Source organism: Lontra canadensis, unplaced genomic scaffold, assembly GCF_010015895.1.
Source record: "Lontra canadensis isolate GAN:19392208 unplaced genomic scaffold, GSC_riverotter_1.0 scaffold125, whole genome shotgun sequence".
Classification (NCBI taxonomy): Eukaryota; Metazoa; Chordata; class Mammalia; order Carnivora; family Mustelidae; genus Lontra; species Lontra canadensis.
This window is the reverse complement of record NW_022631119.1, coordinates 3,359,763-3,376,275: the sequence shown is the minus strand read 5'-3', so window position 1 is coordinate 3,376,275 and position 16,513 is coordinate 3,359,763. Positions and strand designations below refer to the sequence as shown.

Sequence of the window (16,513 nt, the reverse complement as noted above, 5' to 3'; positions counted from 1 at the left end):
GCAATGAGCACTGGGTGTTATATGCAAACAATGAATCATGGAACACTACATCAAAAACAAATGATGTACTGTATGGTGACTAACATAATAAAAAATTATTTAAAAAAATAAAAATTAAAAGTTAGAAGCAGAGGGAAACTTCAATTTAAAAAAGAACATCTACATAAAGCCAACAGCTTACATTGTACTTCATGGTGAAAGACTCAGTATTTCCCCCTAAGATTCAGAAAAACACAAGGATGTCTGCTCTTGTCTGTGTTATCCAACACAGCACTAACAGTTACAGCCAGCATAATAACACAAACAAAAGACAGAAAAGACACAGACAAAAAGACACAGACTAGAAAGGAAGATATAAAACTGTCACTATCCATAGATGACACGATTGTCTATGTAGAAAGCCCCAAGGAATTTACTAAAATATGAAACAAAACTTTCCAGAATGAATTGGTGAGTTCTGCAGCAAGGTCACAGATTACCAGATCAACATACAGATATATATTTATATAGTTTGTATATACTAATGATGAACAGGTAAAAATTGGATTTATTTATTTTTTTTAAAGATTTTATTTATTTATTTGACAGGGAGATCACAAGCAGGCAGAGAAGTAGGCAGAGAGGCAGGCAGAGAGAGAGGCAGGCAGAGAGAGAGGAGGAAGCAGGCTCCCTGCTGAGCAGAGAGCCTGATGCGGGGCTCGATCCCAGGACTCTGAGATCATGACCTGAGCCGAAGGCAGTGGCTTAACCCACTGAGCCACCCAGGCGCCCCTAAAATTGGATTTAAAAACACAACACTATTTAGAGCTTTTCCAAAGAAAGTGAGATACTTAAGTATATACACTTACAAATCATGTATAAGATCTGTATGCCAAAAACTACAAATCCTAATAAAAAATTTTTAAAAGATGATGTCAATTTCCTAGGGCTGCCATAACAAACATAAAAACACAAGCTTTGTGTTTTCAAACAGCACAAATCTATTACAGTTTTGGGGAACAGAAGTCCAAAATTAAGGTATTGGCAGGGCCATGTTCTCTCTGAAGGCAGGGGTTGGGTCCTTTCTTTCCCCTCTAGTTTCTAGTAGTTACTACTAATTCTTGGTATTCCTTGGCCTGTTGATGCATCATTCCAATCTGTCTGATTTCACATGGCCTTCCTTATGAGTTTGTGTCCACATTTCTCTCTTCATATCAGGACACCAGCCATTACAGCAGTGCCCACTCTAATCCAATATGATCTCTGTCTTAACTTGAATATATCAGCAAAGACCCTATTTCCAAATTAGATCACACTCATAAGTACTGGGAGTTGTCACCTGAATATTTTGGAGAACACAATTAAACTAACAACAATAACCTAAAAATGGAAAGATATACTAGGTTAATGGATTAAAAGACTTACCAAAGATATAAATTATTTCTAAACAGAATTCCTATTAAAACCTCAGCAAGATTTTGTAAATATAGGTAAGCTTATTCTAGTATTTATTTGAAATGGCAAAAACTAAGAATAGGTAAATCAGCTTGAAAAAGAATAAAGTAGGAGAAATCCTATTAAGACATGCTATATAATGACAGTAATCATAGCAGTGTGATATTGGCAGATGGAAAGACAGATCATTGGATGGAAGTAGAAAAACTTGAAGTAAGATATACACAAATATATTCAATAGATTTCTGAGAGAGTACAAAAGCAATTTAATGGAGGAAAGACAGTCTTTTCAACAAATGATGCTTGTACACATGGACATCCATTAGCCAAAACAAACTAAGAACATTAAGCTAGAGCATACAACATACATGAAAAATTAACTCAAAATAGATTACAGACTTATGTGTAAAACAATAAAAATTTATGCAAAAACAGGAAAAGTCTTTGGAATCTGGGTAGGCAGGGAGTCTTTAGATTTGACACCAAAGCAAAACCCATAAAAGGAAAAATTGATAAAGTAGAACTTATCAAAGTTGAAAACTTTTGCTCTTCAAAAGACCCAACTAAAAGGTGGGGGAAAAAAAAAAAGCTACACATCAAGAAAAATATTGGGGTGCCACGGTGGCTCCGTCGGTTAAGGCCTCTGCCTTTGACTCAGGTCACGATCTCAGGGTCCTGGGATCAAGCCCTGCATCGGGCTCTCTGCTCAGCTGGGAGCCTGCTTCCCTTCCTCTGTCTCTGCCTGCCTCTCTGCCTACTTGTGATCTCTGTCTGTCAAATGAATAAATAAAATCTTAAAAATTTTTTACAACCACATAGCGAAGGACTAGTATCATCAAAAATATAGAAAATACTCTTTCAAAACCCAACAATAAAAAATAAGACAATTCAAAGATCAGTAAAAGACACAGGTATTTCACCAAAATGGATAGAGAGATGACAAGCACATGAAAAGGTATTCAAGATTATTAGGCCATTAGAGGAATGCAAATTAAGATCAAGAAGAGACATCATTACACACCTATCACAATGGCTAAAACAGAAAGTGATGACAACCCCAAAGGCTAAGGAAGTCATATGCTACTGGTGTGAATATAAAATGGTAAAGCCATTTTCAAAAATAACTTGTCCAATTCTTATAAAAGAAAACATGAATTTATTGTAAGACCCAGAAATTGTACTCTAAAAGTACAGCATAGTTAATAGAACATAGTGATAATATTGTAACAATGTTATATAAAGACAGATGGTAACCAGTATATTGTGGTCAGTAGGAGTAAGGTGCAGAACTGTCCAATCACTACAGTGTGCATCTGAAACTAATATAACATTGTATGTCAAATACACTTCAACTGAAAAAAAAAGAAAGATTACTCTTGAGCCCAGAAGGAAAAATAATTTTTTATATAGTGAGTAAAAATAAAATTTCAGTAATAACTACTAATGTTTATTAAGTATAATCTATTTATTATACAATGCTTTAAGGCTTTATATGTATTTATGTCTTTTAAACCATTATAATGAGAATGATAGTTTTACGAATGAAAAAAACTAAAGCAATAGGGGTTAACTAACTTTCCCAAAGGAACGCACATGTAGTAAATGGTGGGGCTCAGATCATGCTAAACAAGAGAATGATGCCAAACAAGAAAACCCTACATTCTATGGTTCTGCTCTTGCATGAATTCACTAATGTATAACAAAAACTGAAATATGATGGAAACTGATTCTCCATTGTATTAATCTAGTCTTTCCTTGTTTCAATTTTCTGATAGTTACCTACAAGTGAAAGTAAAGAGAGATTCCTACCGCCATAATCTGTAATTATCTGATATTCCAAAACTGAGTACCAATGGGTAGACAAAAGATTTTATAAATTTGTATTTTCTCAATTATGAAGTTTATGATGTTGGGTAAGGTGTGAGTGACGTCTAAAGTCCTTACCACATTCATTACATTTATAAGGCTTTTCACCAGAATGAATTTTCTGATGTTGAGTAAGTTGTGAGCCACGATTAAAGGCCTTCCCACATTCATTACATTTGTATGGTTTCTCACCAGTATGAATTCTCTGGTGCTGAGTAAGATGTGAACCACGAATAAAGGCTTTCCCACATTCATTACATTCATAGGGCTTCTCACCAGTATGAACTCTCTGATGGTAAGTTAGCTGTGAGCCACGAATAAAAGCTTTACCACATTCCTTACATTGATATGGTTTCCTACCAGAGTGAGAAATCTGATGTAGATTAAGTTGTGAGGCACAAATAAAGATCTTCCCACACTGCTTACATTCACAGGGATTCTCACCTGTATGAATTCTCTGATGTTGAGTCAATTGTGAGCTATAAATAAAGGCCTTACCACACTCTTTACATTCATAGGGTTTTTCACCAGTATGAATCCTCTGATGCTGAGTAAGATGTGAGCCACGAATAAAGGCTTTCCCACATTCCTTACATTCAAAAGGTTTTTCACCAGTGTGAATTTTTTGATGTTCGGTAAGTTGTGAGCCACGAATAAATGATTTCCCACATTCTTGACATTCATAGGGTTTTTCACCAGTATGAATCCTCTGATGACGAATAAGCTGTGAGCCATAGTTAAAGGTCTTTCCACATTGCTTACATTCATGTGGTTTCCTACCTGTATGAATCCTCTGATGTTCAGTAAGTTGGGAGCCACGAATAAAGGACATCTCACAATCTTTACACTTATAGGGTTTTTCGCCAGTATGAAGTCTGTGATGTAGAGTAAGCTGTGAGCCATAACTAAAGGCTTTCCCACACTTCTTACATTCATAGGGTTTCTCACCTGTATGAATTCTCTGATGTTCCGTAAGTTGGGAGCCACGAATAAAGGCCTTTCCACATTCTTTACATTGATAGGGTTTCTCTGCAGTATGAACTCTCTGATGGTAAGTAAGTTGAGAGCCACGAAAAAAGGCCTTCCCACATTCATTACATTCATAGGGTCTTTCACCAGTATGAATTCTTTGATGCTGGGTAAGATGAGAGCCACGAATAAAGGCCTTCCCACACTCTTTACATTTATAAGGTTTCTCCCCAGTATGAACTCTTTGATGATAAGTAAGCTGTGAGGCACAAATAAAGGTTTTTCCACATTCCTTACATTCATAGGGTTTCTTAACATGAACTCTCTGATGATAAATAAGTTCTGAGCTCTGAATAAAGGCCTTTCCACATTCTTTACATTCATAGAATTTTTCATTGGAATGATCTTGCTGATGTTCTGTAAGTTGAAAGCTGTGGATAAAGTATTTTCTGCATGCTTTACATTCATAGGATTTCTCAGGAAAATGAATTCTTCGTTTTAATGTAAGGGATGTGGTCTGGCTAAAATTGGGAATTTCTTTACAAGTGATTAATAGTTGCCTGAAAAGTCCCTCTTTATTTCCTAATTGGCTTTCAACCTGGTCTTTGCATTCCCTATAATCTCGAAAACTTTTACACTTATGTCTTGTAAGCTGTTCTATTATCTCCCATTGAGATGATTCAATTTCATAAATTCCTCTCTTTGAGGACAGCTTTTTGGTCTCACACCTGGATTCCCAGTCTGTAAGATAACAAGAAAGTAAATTTTATGTTTATATTCCTTAAAAAATAAAAATCTCTAAGGTAGTAAGAGTAGACTCAAACTATCATACTCATAAGATATCAATGGAATCAATGGAGCAGAAAAGAAATATCCAGAAACGACACCATTATAAGTGCAAATTTAGTACACCATAAAACTAGCAGCTCAAATCAGTAGGAAAAACATGAACTCTTTTTAATAAATGAAACTGATAAACATATGGGTCAAAATATAGAAAAAAAAGATAAAACTGCATTGCATTGATTCCTCATATAATATACTTGGACAAATTCCAAATGGATCAGGTGTCCATATTTATACAAATGAAACCATATAAATAATTAGAATAAACGTTGGGTGACTTCTTCTTATAAACTAGGAATGGGGAAAAATTTCCTAATCATAATTTGATAAAATGACCACAACAGGGGCGCCTGGGTGGCTTAGTAGGTTAAGCCTCTGCCTTCAGCTCAGGTCATGATCTCAGCCCCCACATAAGGATCTCTGCTCAGCAGAGAGCCTGCTTTCCCCTCTCTCTCTGCCTGCCTCTCTGCTTGTTGTGATCTCTCTCTCTGTGTCAAATAAATAAAATATTTTTTAAAAATGACCACAACACAGTTAAAAAAAAAAAAAGGTGGCATGTCAAAAACAAGATAGGGTAAATAAAATGACAAATATTTGCAAAATTGCAATATGCCTATTATATACCTAATATATAAACAGTTTCTAAAATCACACTTTAAAAAAGACTACTATATAAAAGTGGACATCAGCACTATATAAAAATGGATTAGGAAAATGGACAGTTGATAGAAAAGTAATGTTATTTACATTACTTTTATGAAAATATACTCAAATTTGCTCTTAAGATAATGCAAATTAAAGCTACACAGAAGTGAGGATATTTGGAACTCTCATAGCTTGCTGATGGGAATGCAAAACAGTACAGCTGCTTTGTAAAATAGTTTTGCACTTCTTCAAAAAGTTAACACAGAAGTGCCACATTACCTTGCAAGTTCACACCAAGTTATATGCCCAGCAGAAGTGTCCAAAATAGTTACCACATAACCCAGAAATCCCACTCATAGGTACAGAGCCAAGAGAACCAAAAATGACCTGTTTTTGTAGATATGCAGACATTTGCAACCGACATATCTGATAAAGGGTTAGTATCCAAAATCTATAAAGCACTTACCAAACTCAACCAAAAACCAAATTATCCAGTTAAGAGATAGGCAGAAGACACAAATACTTTTCCAAAGAAGACACCCAGATGGCTAACGGACACATGAAAAAATGCTCAACATCACTCATCATCAGGGAAATGCAATCAAAACCATGATGAAATACCACCTCACACCTTTCAGAGTGGCTAAAATTAACAACACAAGAAACAATAGGTGTTGGTGAGGATGAGAAAAGGGAATCTTTTTGTACTGTTGGTGGAAATGCAAACTGGTGCAGCCACTTTGGAGAATAATTTGGAGGTTCCTCAAAGGTTAAAAACAGAACTACCTTTGATCCAGCAATTGCATTCATTACTAGGTATTTACCCAAAGGATACAAAAATACAGATTCAAAGGGGGTACCTGCCCCCAATATTTACATCACCATTATCAATAATAACCAAACTATGGAGAGAGCCTGAATGTCCATCAAGTGTTGAGTGGATAAAGAAGATGTGGGATATATTTATATTTACTTAAAAATGCCCTGCACTCCACCTAACTATTCCTCCTCCCTCCCCAAATCCAGGCAACCACTGATTGTTTTGTTAACTGCGCTATTTGCCTTTTCCAGAATGTGATATAGTTGAAATCATAAAGTATGTAAATTCTTCAAACTGGCTCCTTTCAGGTTCCTTCATGTCTTTCTATCACCCAGTAGCTACTTTGTTTTTCATTGCTGAATAACAGTCCTTTGTATGGATGAACCACATTTAGGTTTATCCATTCACAAGGACATCTTAGTTGTTTTCAAGTTTTGGCAATTATGAAACTTCCATAAACATTTATGGGCAGGTTTTTGTATAAACAAGTCTTCAATTTATTTGGGTAAATATCGAGGAGAACAATTACTGGATCATACAGTAGGACTATGTTTAGTTTCATAAGAAAGTACCAAACTGTCTTCCAAACTGCCTGTACATGGGGCACCTCCATGACTCTGTCAGTTAAGTGTCTGACTCTTGATTTCAGCTCAGGTCATGATCTCAGTGTCATGAGACCAAGCACCACATTGGGCTTGGCACTTATTGTGGACTTTGCTTCAGATTGTTTTCCCCTGCCTCTTTTCCCCCACCCACGCTCACACTCTTTCTCTCTAAAACAAAGCGAACATACAAACACACAAAGTAGCTGTTATCATTTTGCATTTTCGCCAACAACGAAAGTGAGTTCCTGTTGCCCACATTCTTGATAGCATTCGAAGCTGTCAATGTTTTGGATTTTAGTCGTTCTAAGGAATATGTAGTTATGTCTCATGGTTGTTGAAATTTGTAATACCCTAATGACATACAACACTGAGCAACTTTTCATATACTTATTTACCATGAGTTTATCTTCTCTAGTGAGGCATCTATTCAGATTTCGTGGCCACATTAAATTGGGTTGTTTTGTTATTGTTGAGTTTTAAGAGTTCCTTGTACATTTTATATGTAAGTCCTTTATCAGACATTTGTTTTACAAAGACTTTTCTCCCAGTACATTGCTTGTCTTTTCATTCTCATAACTGTCTTTCACTCAACAGAAGTTTTTAATTTAATGAAAACCAATTTTCAACTTTTTTGTTCATGATTATATTTTTGGTATTTCTGTGAAAACTCATTCTGAGCCCAACATCACCTAGATTTTTCCCTCTGTTATCTTCTAAAAGTTTTATAATTTTGCATTTTTACATTAAGGACTATGATCTATTTTGAGTTAATTTCTGTGAAAGCTGTAACATCATATCTAGATTTTTTTTTAACATGTGTATGTTCAGTTGTTCCAGCAACATTTATGAAAAAGACTATCATTTCTCCATTGGATTACCTTTGCTCATTTTTCAAGGATCACCTGAGTATATTTGTGTAGGTCCATTTCTAGGGTTTCTATTCAGTTCCATGGACATATTTATTCTTTCACCAATACTATGATGCCATTTGATTACTATAGTTTATAGGAAGTCAAGTTTGTCTCTCCTTTCCTGCATTACTATTGTCTTCTTTTTGTTATTTTCACTTCTTTTAGTTGATTTTTGTAGAACAATGTTTAAATTCCTTTCTCATACCCTTTTATGTACAGTTGACCCTTGAACAATAAAGGAGTTAAAGGGTACCATGCAGTCAAAAATATGCATATAATTCTTGACACCCCCAAAACTTAACAGCCTACCATTAGCCAAAAGCTCAACGATAACATAAACAGCTAATTAACACATAATTTCACATTATACTATATACTCTATTTTTACAATAAAGTAAGGTAGAGAAAAAAAATTTATTAAGAAAACCATAAGGGAGAGAAAATATATTTATAATACTGTACTGTAAAAAATCTATGTATAAATGGATCTGCACAGTTTAAACATATGTTGCTCAGGGGTTGACGGTATATATTTTTATGTACAGCTATTTTCTTTGTTATTACTGGTGGGGGTGTTACATTTACTAACACTAAAGTTATAAAATTATAAATACATGCTTTAAAGTTGTAACACTCTAATTTAAATTTATGCCAGCTTAATTTCAGTGACATACAAATACTTTACTCCTTGACATCTCAGTCCTCGCCCCCTGTGATTGTCAATGTCACAAAATCACACCTTCATACATTTGTGCTAAAAAACAAACTGCCTCTGAATGCATTAGTCATTTAAAATACGCAGAAAACATGATTTGGAGCTACAAACCAAGTTAGAATAAATACTAGCTTCTAGACTAATAACTGTGGGTTGCTTTCACTAATTGTGTTGGTCTTTTAAATCATACAGAAGACAAAAAGTAGTTACAAACCAATGTTACAATAATAGCTTTTACAATTGCCCATATATTTACCTTTGTTCTTTATTTCTCTATATGGCTTCTAGCTATTGTCAAGTGTCCTTCCATAAACAGTTCTTGCAGATCAGGTATAGCGGTCACAAATTCCCTCAGCTTTTATCTGAAAATGACTTAATTTTTCCTCACTTTTGAAGCACGGTTTTACTGGATATAGAGTTCTTGGTTGACAGTTTTTGTCTTTTGGCATTCTGAATATATAATCCCACTACCTTCTGATATCTAATGTTTCTGATGAGATCTCATCATCTCATTGGGGATCACTTGTGTGTAATTAGTTGCTACTCTCTTATTGCTTTCAAGATTCTTCATCTTTGACATTTGAAAGTTTGATTAGAATGTGTTTTGGTGTGGGTCTCTGAATTCTCCCTACATTAAGTTTGTTGAGCTTCTTGTATGTTGCCCTTTCATAAAATTTGGAAAGTTTTTCAGCTATTGTTTCTTCAAATATTGTCTCTTTTTCTCTGCTTTTTCTGGGACTCCCACAATGCATATGTTTGGCTCCTTCATAGTGTCCCAAAGGTCCCTTAAGCTCTATTTACTTCCCTTGAACCTTTCTTCTTTCATTCCTCAGACTGTATAATTCCCATTATCCTATCTTCAAGTTCGCTGATTGTTTCTGCTGGCTCAAACCCCTCATTGAATCCCTCTAGTGAATTTTTCATTTAGATTTTTGTACTTTTTAGCTCCAGAGTTTCTTTTTGGCATCTTCTTAGATTTTCTATTTCTTTATTGATATTTCCATTCTGTTCATATATAGTTTTAGGAACTTTCTCCATACACTCCTTTAGTTGTCTATCTTTAAGACTGTTGTTTTAATCTCTGTCTAGCATATATATCATCTGGTCTTTTTAAGGAACAGTTTCTGTTGGTTTTTTTTTTCCCTTTAATGGGCCATATTTTCCTTGTTTCTTATACCTTATGATTTTTTGCTAGAACACTGGACATTTTATATAATTCTAATAATAATGTGTTAACTCTAGAAATCAGAGTCTCTCCCCTTCCTCAGGGTTTGCTAATTTTTGTTACTGTTTTTGTTGTTTTGATCATTGTAGGCTTCTGAGCTGAGGACCACCCTTGGATATAAACTTCAGGTCTTCTCAGGTCTTTTTGGAGCCTTTCCCTGAGTATGCATGGTCACTTTCTAACTTTTCCGTATGTGTAGTTGTTTTCGAATGTCCTATTCTTTAACATCTGGCTCCCAAATGGGAAAAAGAAAAATGAACACGTTGAGAAAAGGAATGCCAGCCCTTTAAATCCACTGCAAGTCACTTTAGCCAGAAGGGGAGGGACTTGCAGGAACTGGGGAGGTGCAACAATGGCCACTTCTACTTTGTCTACAACTCTGTGATCAGGACATTATCAGGAAACATAATGAGAAAACTCAACACTGTAAACATGTCAGTTTTCTCCCCAAATGATCTATAAATTCAATGCAATCTTTTTTTTTTTTTTTAAAGATTTTATTTATTTGACAGACAGAGATCACAAGTAGGCAGAGAGCAGGCAGAGAGAGAGGGGAGACGCAGGCTCCCTGCTGAGCAGAGAGCCTGACGCGGGGCTCGATCCCAGGATGCTGGGATCATGACCTGAGCCAAAGGCAGAGGCTTTAACCCACTGAGCCACCCAGGCGCCCCAATTCAATGCAATCTTAATAAAAATTCCAACCTATCTGAGAAGAGAGGGCTGTCAAGCTAATTAGAAAGACATAAGACCATGAAGAGTCATGCCATTCTTAAAGAGAAGATGAAAATATTTTCTCCACTAGGTAGCAAGATGCATTAAAAGCAAGTATAATTAAAATAATGTGGTATTATCACAAGGTTTAAATATAGAAAGTACAAAAATATGCCCACATATAAAAAAAGAAAATTGTATTTCATAAAAGCAGCACTTTAGTGGGGGAGAAAATAAACTTTACAATTAATCTTGTGAAAACAACTACAAGAAACTGGACCCCTATTTGAAGATCATGAGAGAAATCAAGTATAGGTAGGACAAAAACCTCAGTATGGAAGGCAACACTAAAAAGCTTTTTAAAAATACTTGTATAGAAGAATATATTCATGAATGAAAGGTACAGAGGATTTATTTTATTTTTATTTTTTTATTTTTTATTTTTTTGAGAGAGAGAGGGCTAGCTGGGCTATGGGAAAGAGAGAAAATCTTAAGCAGGTTCCATGTTCAGCATGAAGCCAGGCACAGGGCTCAATCTCATAACCCTGAAATCGTGACCTGAGCTGAAATCAAAAGTCAGATGCTCAACCAACTGAGCCACCCAGGTGCTCCCAGAAGGATATTTTGTAATAGCTCACAAAAAATATCCATCATAAAGTAAAAGATTAATAATTCTACTACTTTAAAACTAGGAACTTTTATTCATCAAAAGTTCTTGAAAAAGAGTGAAAACAAGCCACACAGCAAAAGATACCTAAAACACAAATATAGTAACTACAATATACCAAAAAACCCATCTAACCAGAAGAGAAAAATTAACAAACCAATAGAAAAATAAGCCAAAGACATGAACAGGATCTATAAAAGAAAAGTTCTAAATGGTGCATGCATATATACATACACAACACACACACACACACACACACACACACACACACACACAAACTCATTAGTAATCAAGGAGATGGAAACAGAATTTCAATGACAGATACAAACCCACTAGAGTCGCAAAAATTTTTAAATCTGCACTCAAGGATGTGGTGCAATCAAATTCTCATATACTACTCATAGGAGTATACACAGGTACAATTACTTTGGAACATAGCTTGGCATGATCTAGTAAAATCAAGAATATCTGTATCTTCTGACCTGGCACTTTTATTCTTAGATAGATATCCCAGAGAACCTCACGCTCAGGTATATAAGTAAACATGTCAAGTGACATTTGTCACATTACTCTAATAGCCAAATTTAAAATGACCCAAATTTTAACCAAGAATATACTGAAAGTTAATAACCAAGAGTTAATTTTGGTCTATTCAAACAATGGAATTCTTACAAAAATGAATGAACTGGAGCTACGAATGTGGATGACTCTCACAAATTTAACAATGAATGAAAGGAGCACTACACAAAAGAATACGTACAATATGATGTCACTCACCTAAATTCTAAAACAGACAAAATTAAACAATACTTTTTGAAATGTATACATAGGTCATAAATATATATATTCATAGGGTATTTCTGGAGTCCTGGCAATGTTCTGTTTCTTGTCATGGGTGGTTATTCATCAAACTGTACAAATGTTTTATGCACCCTCCTGTGTATTTCACTATTCAAATAGATTTTTAAAAATTATGTGGCTGGTTTTTTAATGTTAGCAATACTGACTAAATGAAAATTCTGTAAATAAGAACACTCGCTTCCCCTAAAGCTCCCTGTAAGGAGCCAGAGCAAATTTGGAACCTGATGTTTGTATTCTCCTTTCAACTGAAGAAGTTTGAGTTGGGCCAGTGTGGTAGAACAAGAAGTAAAGAGATCGCAATCCATATAAAAAACTAGATTAAGTAGGGATGCCTGGATGGCTCAGTTGGTTAAGCCACTGCCTTCGTCTCAGGTCATGATCCCAGGGTCCTGGGATCAAGTCCCATATCGGGCTCCTTGCTTAGTGGGGAACCTGCTTCTCTCTGCCTGCCACTCTGACTGCTTGTGCTCTCTCTCTCTGACAAATACATAAATAATAAAAATCTTTTTTAAAAAATTAGACTAAGAGATACCAAATTTATTAAATGAGTCTGGCATCAATTAGAGATCAAGGGGATTCTTCTATGTCTAAAGTATGAAATGCATTACAATCTAATTTTTTAAAATAAGTAATTTCTTGGGCGTGTTATAAAACTGTCCAGCGAGGAAGAGAAAAGGCATCCAGCAATGGCTATACCTGTAGCTGAAAGAAGCAAGGAAGAATGGGAGGTGAAGAAGTATAGCTTATTTATGGCTATCAACGAGAGCAGAGTAATGGAATGGAAAATGTAACATCAAGCACAATTTTTTTTTAAAATACGGAAGACATATTTTACCAAGAGCACATAGGATTTTGAAGGCTCACTTAAATCAGAGGCACACTGACTTCTGCAGATCTCCTTTACAGGTGTGTTGCGGCCAAAGAGGAATGGTCTTATGAGGATTACTATTATACGATTATAGCTCAGAAATTACTGTAAGAAAACCTAAAATATCATTACTGAGAATGAGATCAGGGAAGATTTCTCGGGATGCAATGAGATATACAGGCTGAGACCCAAAGAAGCAGAGCAGTTAGTTAGATGAGTAGGGCATTCCAGACAGAGTGAGTGATGTAAGAGGGTGGAGCACATGTACTAGATATGTAGATACTAGATGTATCTGAGATAATGAATGAAGGCTCCTGTGGCTGGAGTCTAGTGAGAAAGGGGAGAGATATCTAAGGTAGGTCTTTCTGTTTCACTCTTGTTCCCATTTTATTTTCTATACAGTATCCAGAGTTGTCTTTGAAAATAACAAGTTTAACCACATCACTCTCCTGCGTGAAACCAGCCAATCATTACTGTAGTTTCAATGTAATCCTAATTTTTTTGTCATGGCATACATGTCCCTACATGACCTAGCCCCACCTCTTCATTTTCAACTTTTTTTTTAAAGATTTTATTTGTTTGAGAGAGAGAGTGAGAGAGAACATGAGCGGGGAGAAGGTCAGAGGGAGAAGCCGACTTCCCGCGGAGCTGGGAGCCCGATGCAGGACTTGATACCAGCACTCTGAGATCATGACCAGAGCCGAAGGCAGTGGCCCAACCAACTGAGCCACCCAGGTGGACTTCATTTTCAACTTTTATTATCCCTCACTCACTGGATCAAAAATATAAGTAAAAAATTGTTATCACTGAAGAAGGAGGGCTATTCCCTATTTGAAAATATAAGGGAATGTAAAAGAAAAACAAGGAAGTGGTAAATGGGGTGAAGAAGGGGTTTCCTTTGGTAACTGATGCTAAAGCTATTTTGCCTTCCAGTATTCCTTCAAGCTTCTACTCCACAGGTCTTGGTCTGGTCTTTGAGGAGAACTTCTCAGCTATTATCTCAAAGCTGTAGCCAACAAATTAAACGATTTGACTGTTCTCCACAATGGCCTCCCCTTGTTTAATCATCTCTTACTCACCTGAACTCTGACTTCTTGACACATCCTGCACAACCTTCCAGGGCTCTTTCCCTTGCTTCAATAAGGAAAGCACATCTGCTTTAGAAATGGAAAATCCTGCTTATAAGAATGGAAAAAGATATAATTATACTCTGCTTGCCCAGAATTAAAATTGAGTCCATTTTTCATGAAGTAAGAAGGTAAATTACAGAAAGATTCAGAGAGTGGGGCACCTTGGTGGCTCAGTGGGTTAAGCGCTGGCCTTTAGCTGAGGTCACGATTTCAGGGTCCTGGGATCCAGCCGGGCACTGGGCTCCTTACTCAGTGAGGAGTCTGCTTCTTCCTCTCCCTTTGCCCCTCCCCTCACCTTGTGCATTCACATGCTCTCTCTGTCACTCTCTCACGCTCAAACAAATAAACACGTCATCTTTTTTTTTTTTTTAAGATTTACTTATTTATTTATTTGATAGCGATCACAAGTAGGCTGAGAGACAGGCAGAGAGGAGGAAGCAGGCTCCCTGCTGAGCAGAGAGCCCAATCCAGGGCTCGATCCCAGGACCCTGGGATCATGACCGGAACTGAAGGCAGAAGCTTTAACCCACTGAGCCCCTAGGCACCCCATGAATATGTAATCTTTTTTAAAAATTCAGAGGAAGGATATCTGAAGAATAGAAAAGATAAAGATACTCAATGGAGCTGTCCACTTTAAAGTCTATAAGCCACAAATAACTTGGGTGAAATTCAGCTAGGTACTTGAAATAGTTCCTAAATTTCACAAAGACTGAAGTCGAATTATTGGGACCAAACTCACCCAGTGAGACCAGGTTGCTATAGTTTTCTAACATCACATCTCTGTACAAGTCCTTTTGTTCCAAGTCCAGGCACTCCCACTCCTCCTGGGAAAAGTCTATGGCCACATCTTTGAACAACACCAATCTCTGAAATGACAAGTCCAGGTGTTAATGGCAAAATAAAGAAATATTATTTAAAAGTAATGAACACACAACACACACACAACACACAATAATAAGAGGAGGAGAAAAGTATTACATACAGGGTCCAAAACAGTGAAAAATACATTGAAGACAGAAGCTTGCAATGAGGGTAGGTAAAAGAAGGGAAGTGAGTGGGAAATACAGAGCACCTAAACAATTCTTGAATATTCCTGTTACTCTATCACATAGCCTCTTGGGAACAGCAAAGGGAATGAACAAAAGCCAGGTAAGTGTAGTTTTGTGATTAAATTAAATAATGTGTGCTAGCATAAAACACATGCAAATCCTCAAATAAACTGAAAGTTCCTTCTTCCCCGTCCCTTTAAAGAAGTGGGTGCCTGGGTGGCTCAGTTGGTTAAACATCCGCCTTCAACTCAGGTCATGATCCTGGGGTCCTGGGATTGAGCCCCGTGTCACACTCCCTGCTCAGGAGAAAGCCTGTTTCTCCTTCTCCCTCTGTCCCTACCCCTGCTCATGCTCTCTCTGTCTCTCCCTCTCAAATAAATAAACTAAATTAAAAAAAAAAAAAGAAGAAGAAGAACCAAAAATATAAAGAAAAGAAGGGCAGGGAAAAAGGAGTGCTAGAAGGCAAGAAGGAGGGGGAAAAAAAAAAAAGAAACCTGATGGGCACATTCCAAATTGTCTTTTAAAATGTTTATCTTATAAAATAAAATTTACATATGATTTCACAATTTCTTTCCAAGTTAAGTCTTAGAATAATTTAGTAATAATATTCTCTCTTCCTAGTTCTGGCAAACCCTTTCACAGATATCATTTTTAGGTAATATTTTTAGATAATATTCCATATTATGATCATAATCATTTTCTTATTTTGCAGTAGTTTGCATTCCTCTTCTAACATCCTTCACAGCTGTTTCTTAAATCCTCAACCATTTTATCATCTGGCTGATCATATTACCACTTACCACTGCTCACTGTACACTTCTGCTTATTATGAGCAACAGAAAGCTAGAAAGATGAGCTACACTCACACAGATGTGGTCCCTGACCTATACATATTATTCAAATTCAAAATGTACCTTGTCATTGTATTAACCCCGACATAATTCTCTCTCTGTTCTCAATCCTGCATTTGATCACATTTCCAATCTTAAAAGCTTCACAGAGCAGATCTCACCACATTCTGAAACTACCACCAATTTCCATCTTAACCCGTGAGAAAATCCAGGTCAATGAGAAAGACCAAGTTTTTCATGTGTCGTACCATCTCATCAAACCACATTCTGACAGGAGAGGTTCTACACTTTCCTCAAATACATTTCATGATTTGCAAATGGATCCCTAAAACACTGTTAG

At 36.3% G+C, this 16,513-nt stretch overlaps 1 protein-coding gene across 3 annotated transcripts in view; it reads right to left on the bottom strand.

Moving 5' to 3' along the window:
• Nucleotides 1–16,513, bottom strand: part of LOC116857739 (zinc finger protein 420-like) — a 98,695-nt gene that overhangs the window by 64,681 nt on the left and 17,501 nt on the right. The window contains exons 3-5 of one of the 3 annotated variants that reach the window (XM_032842124.1): nucleotides 15,013–15,139; nucleotides 14,223–14,321; nucleotides 3,458–5,010 (exon numbers count right to left, since the gene is read on the bottom strand). In XM_032842124.1, coding sequence (XP_032698015.1) covers nucleotides 3,458–5,010; nucleotides 14,223–14,321; nucleotides 15,013–15,139 — 1,779 coding nt within the window. Of the gene's footprint in view, nucleotides 1–2,898; nucleotides 5,011–14,222; nucleotides 14,322–15,012; nucleotides 15,140–16,513 lie in introns of those variants that run through there. The other 2 variants (XM_032842122.1, XM_032842123.1) reach the window with 2 other exon arrangements.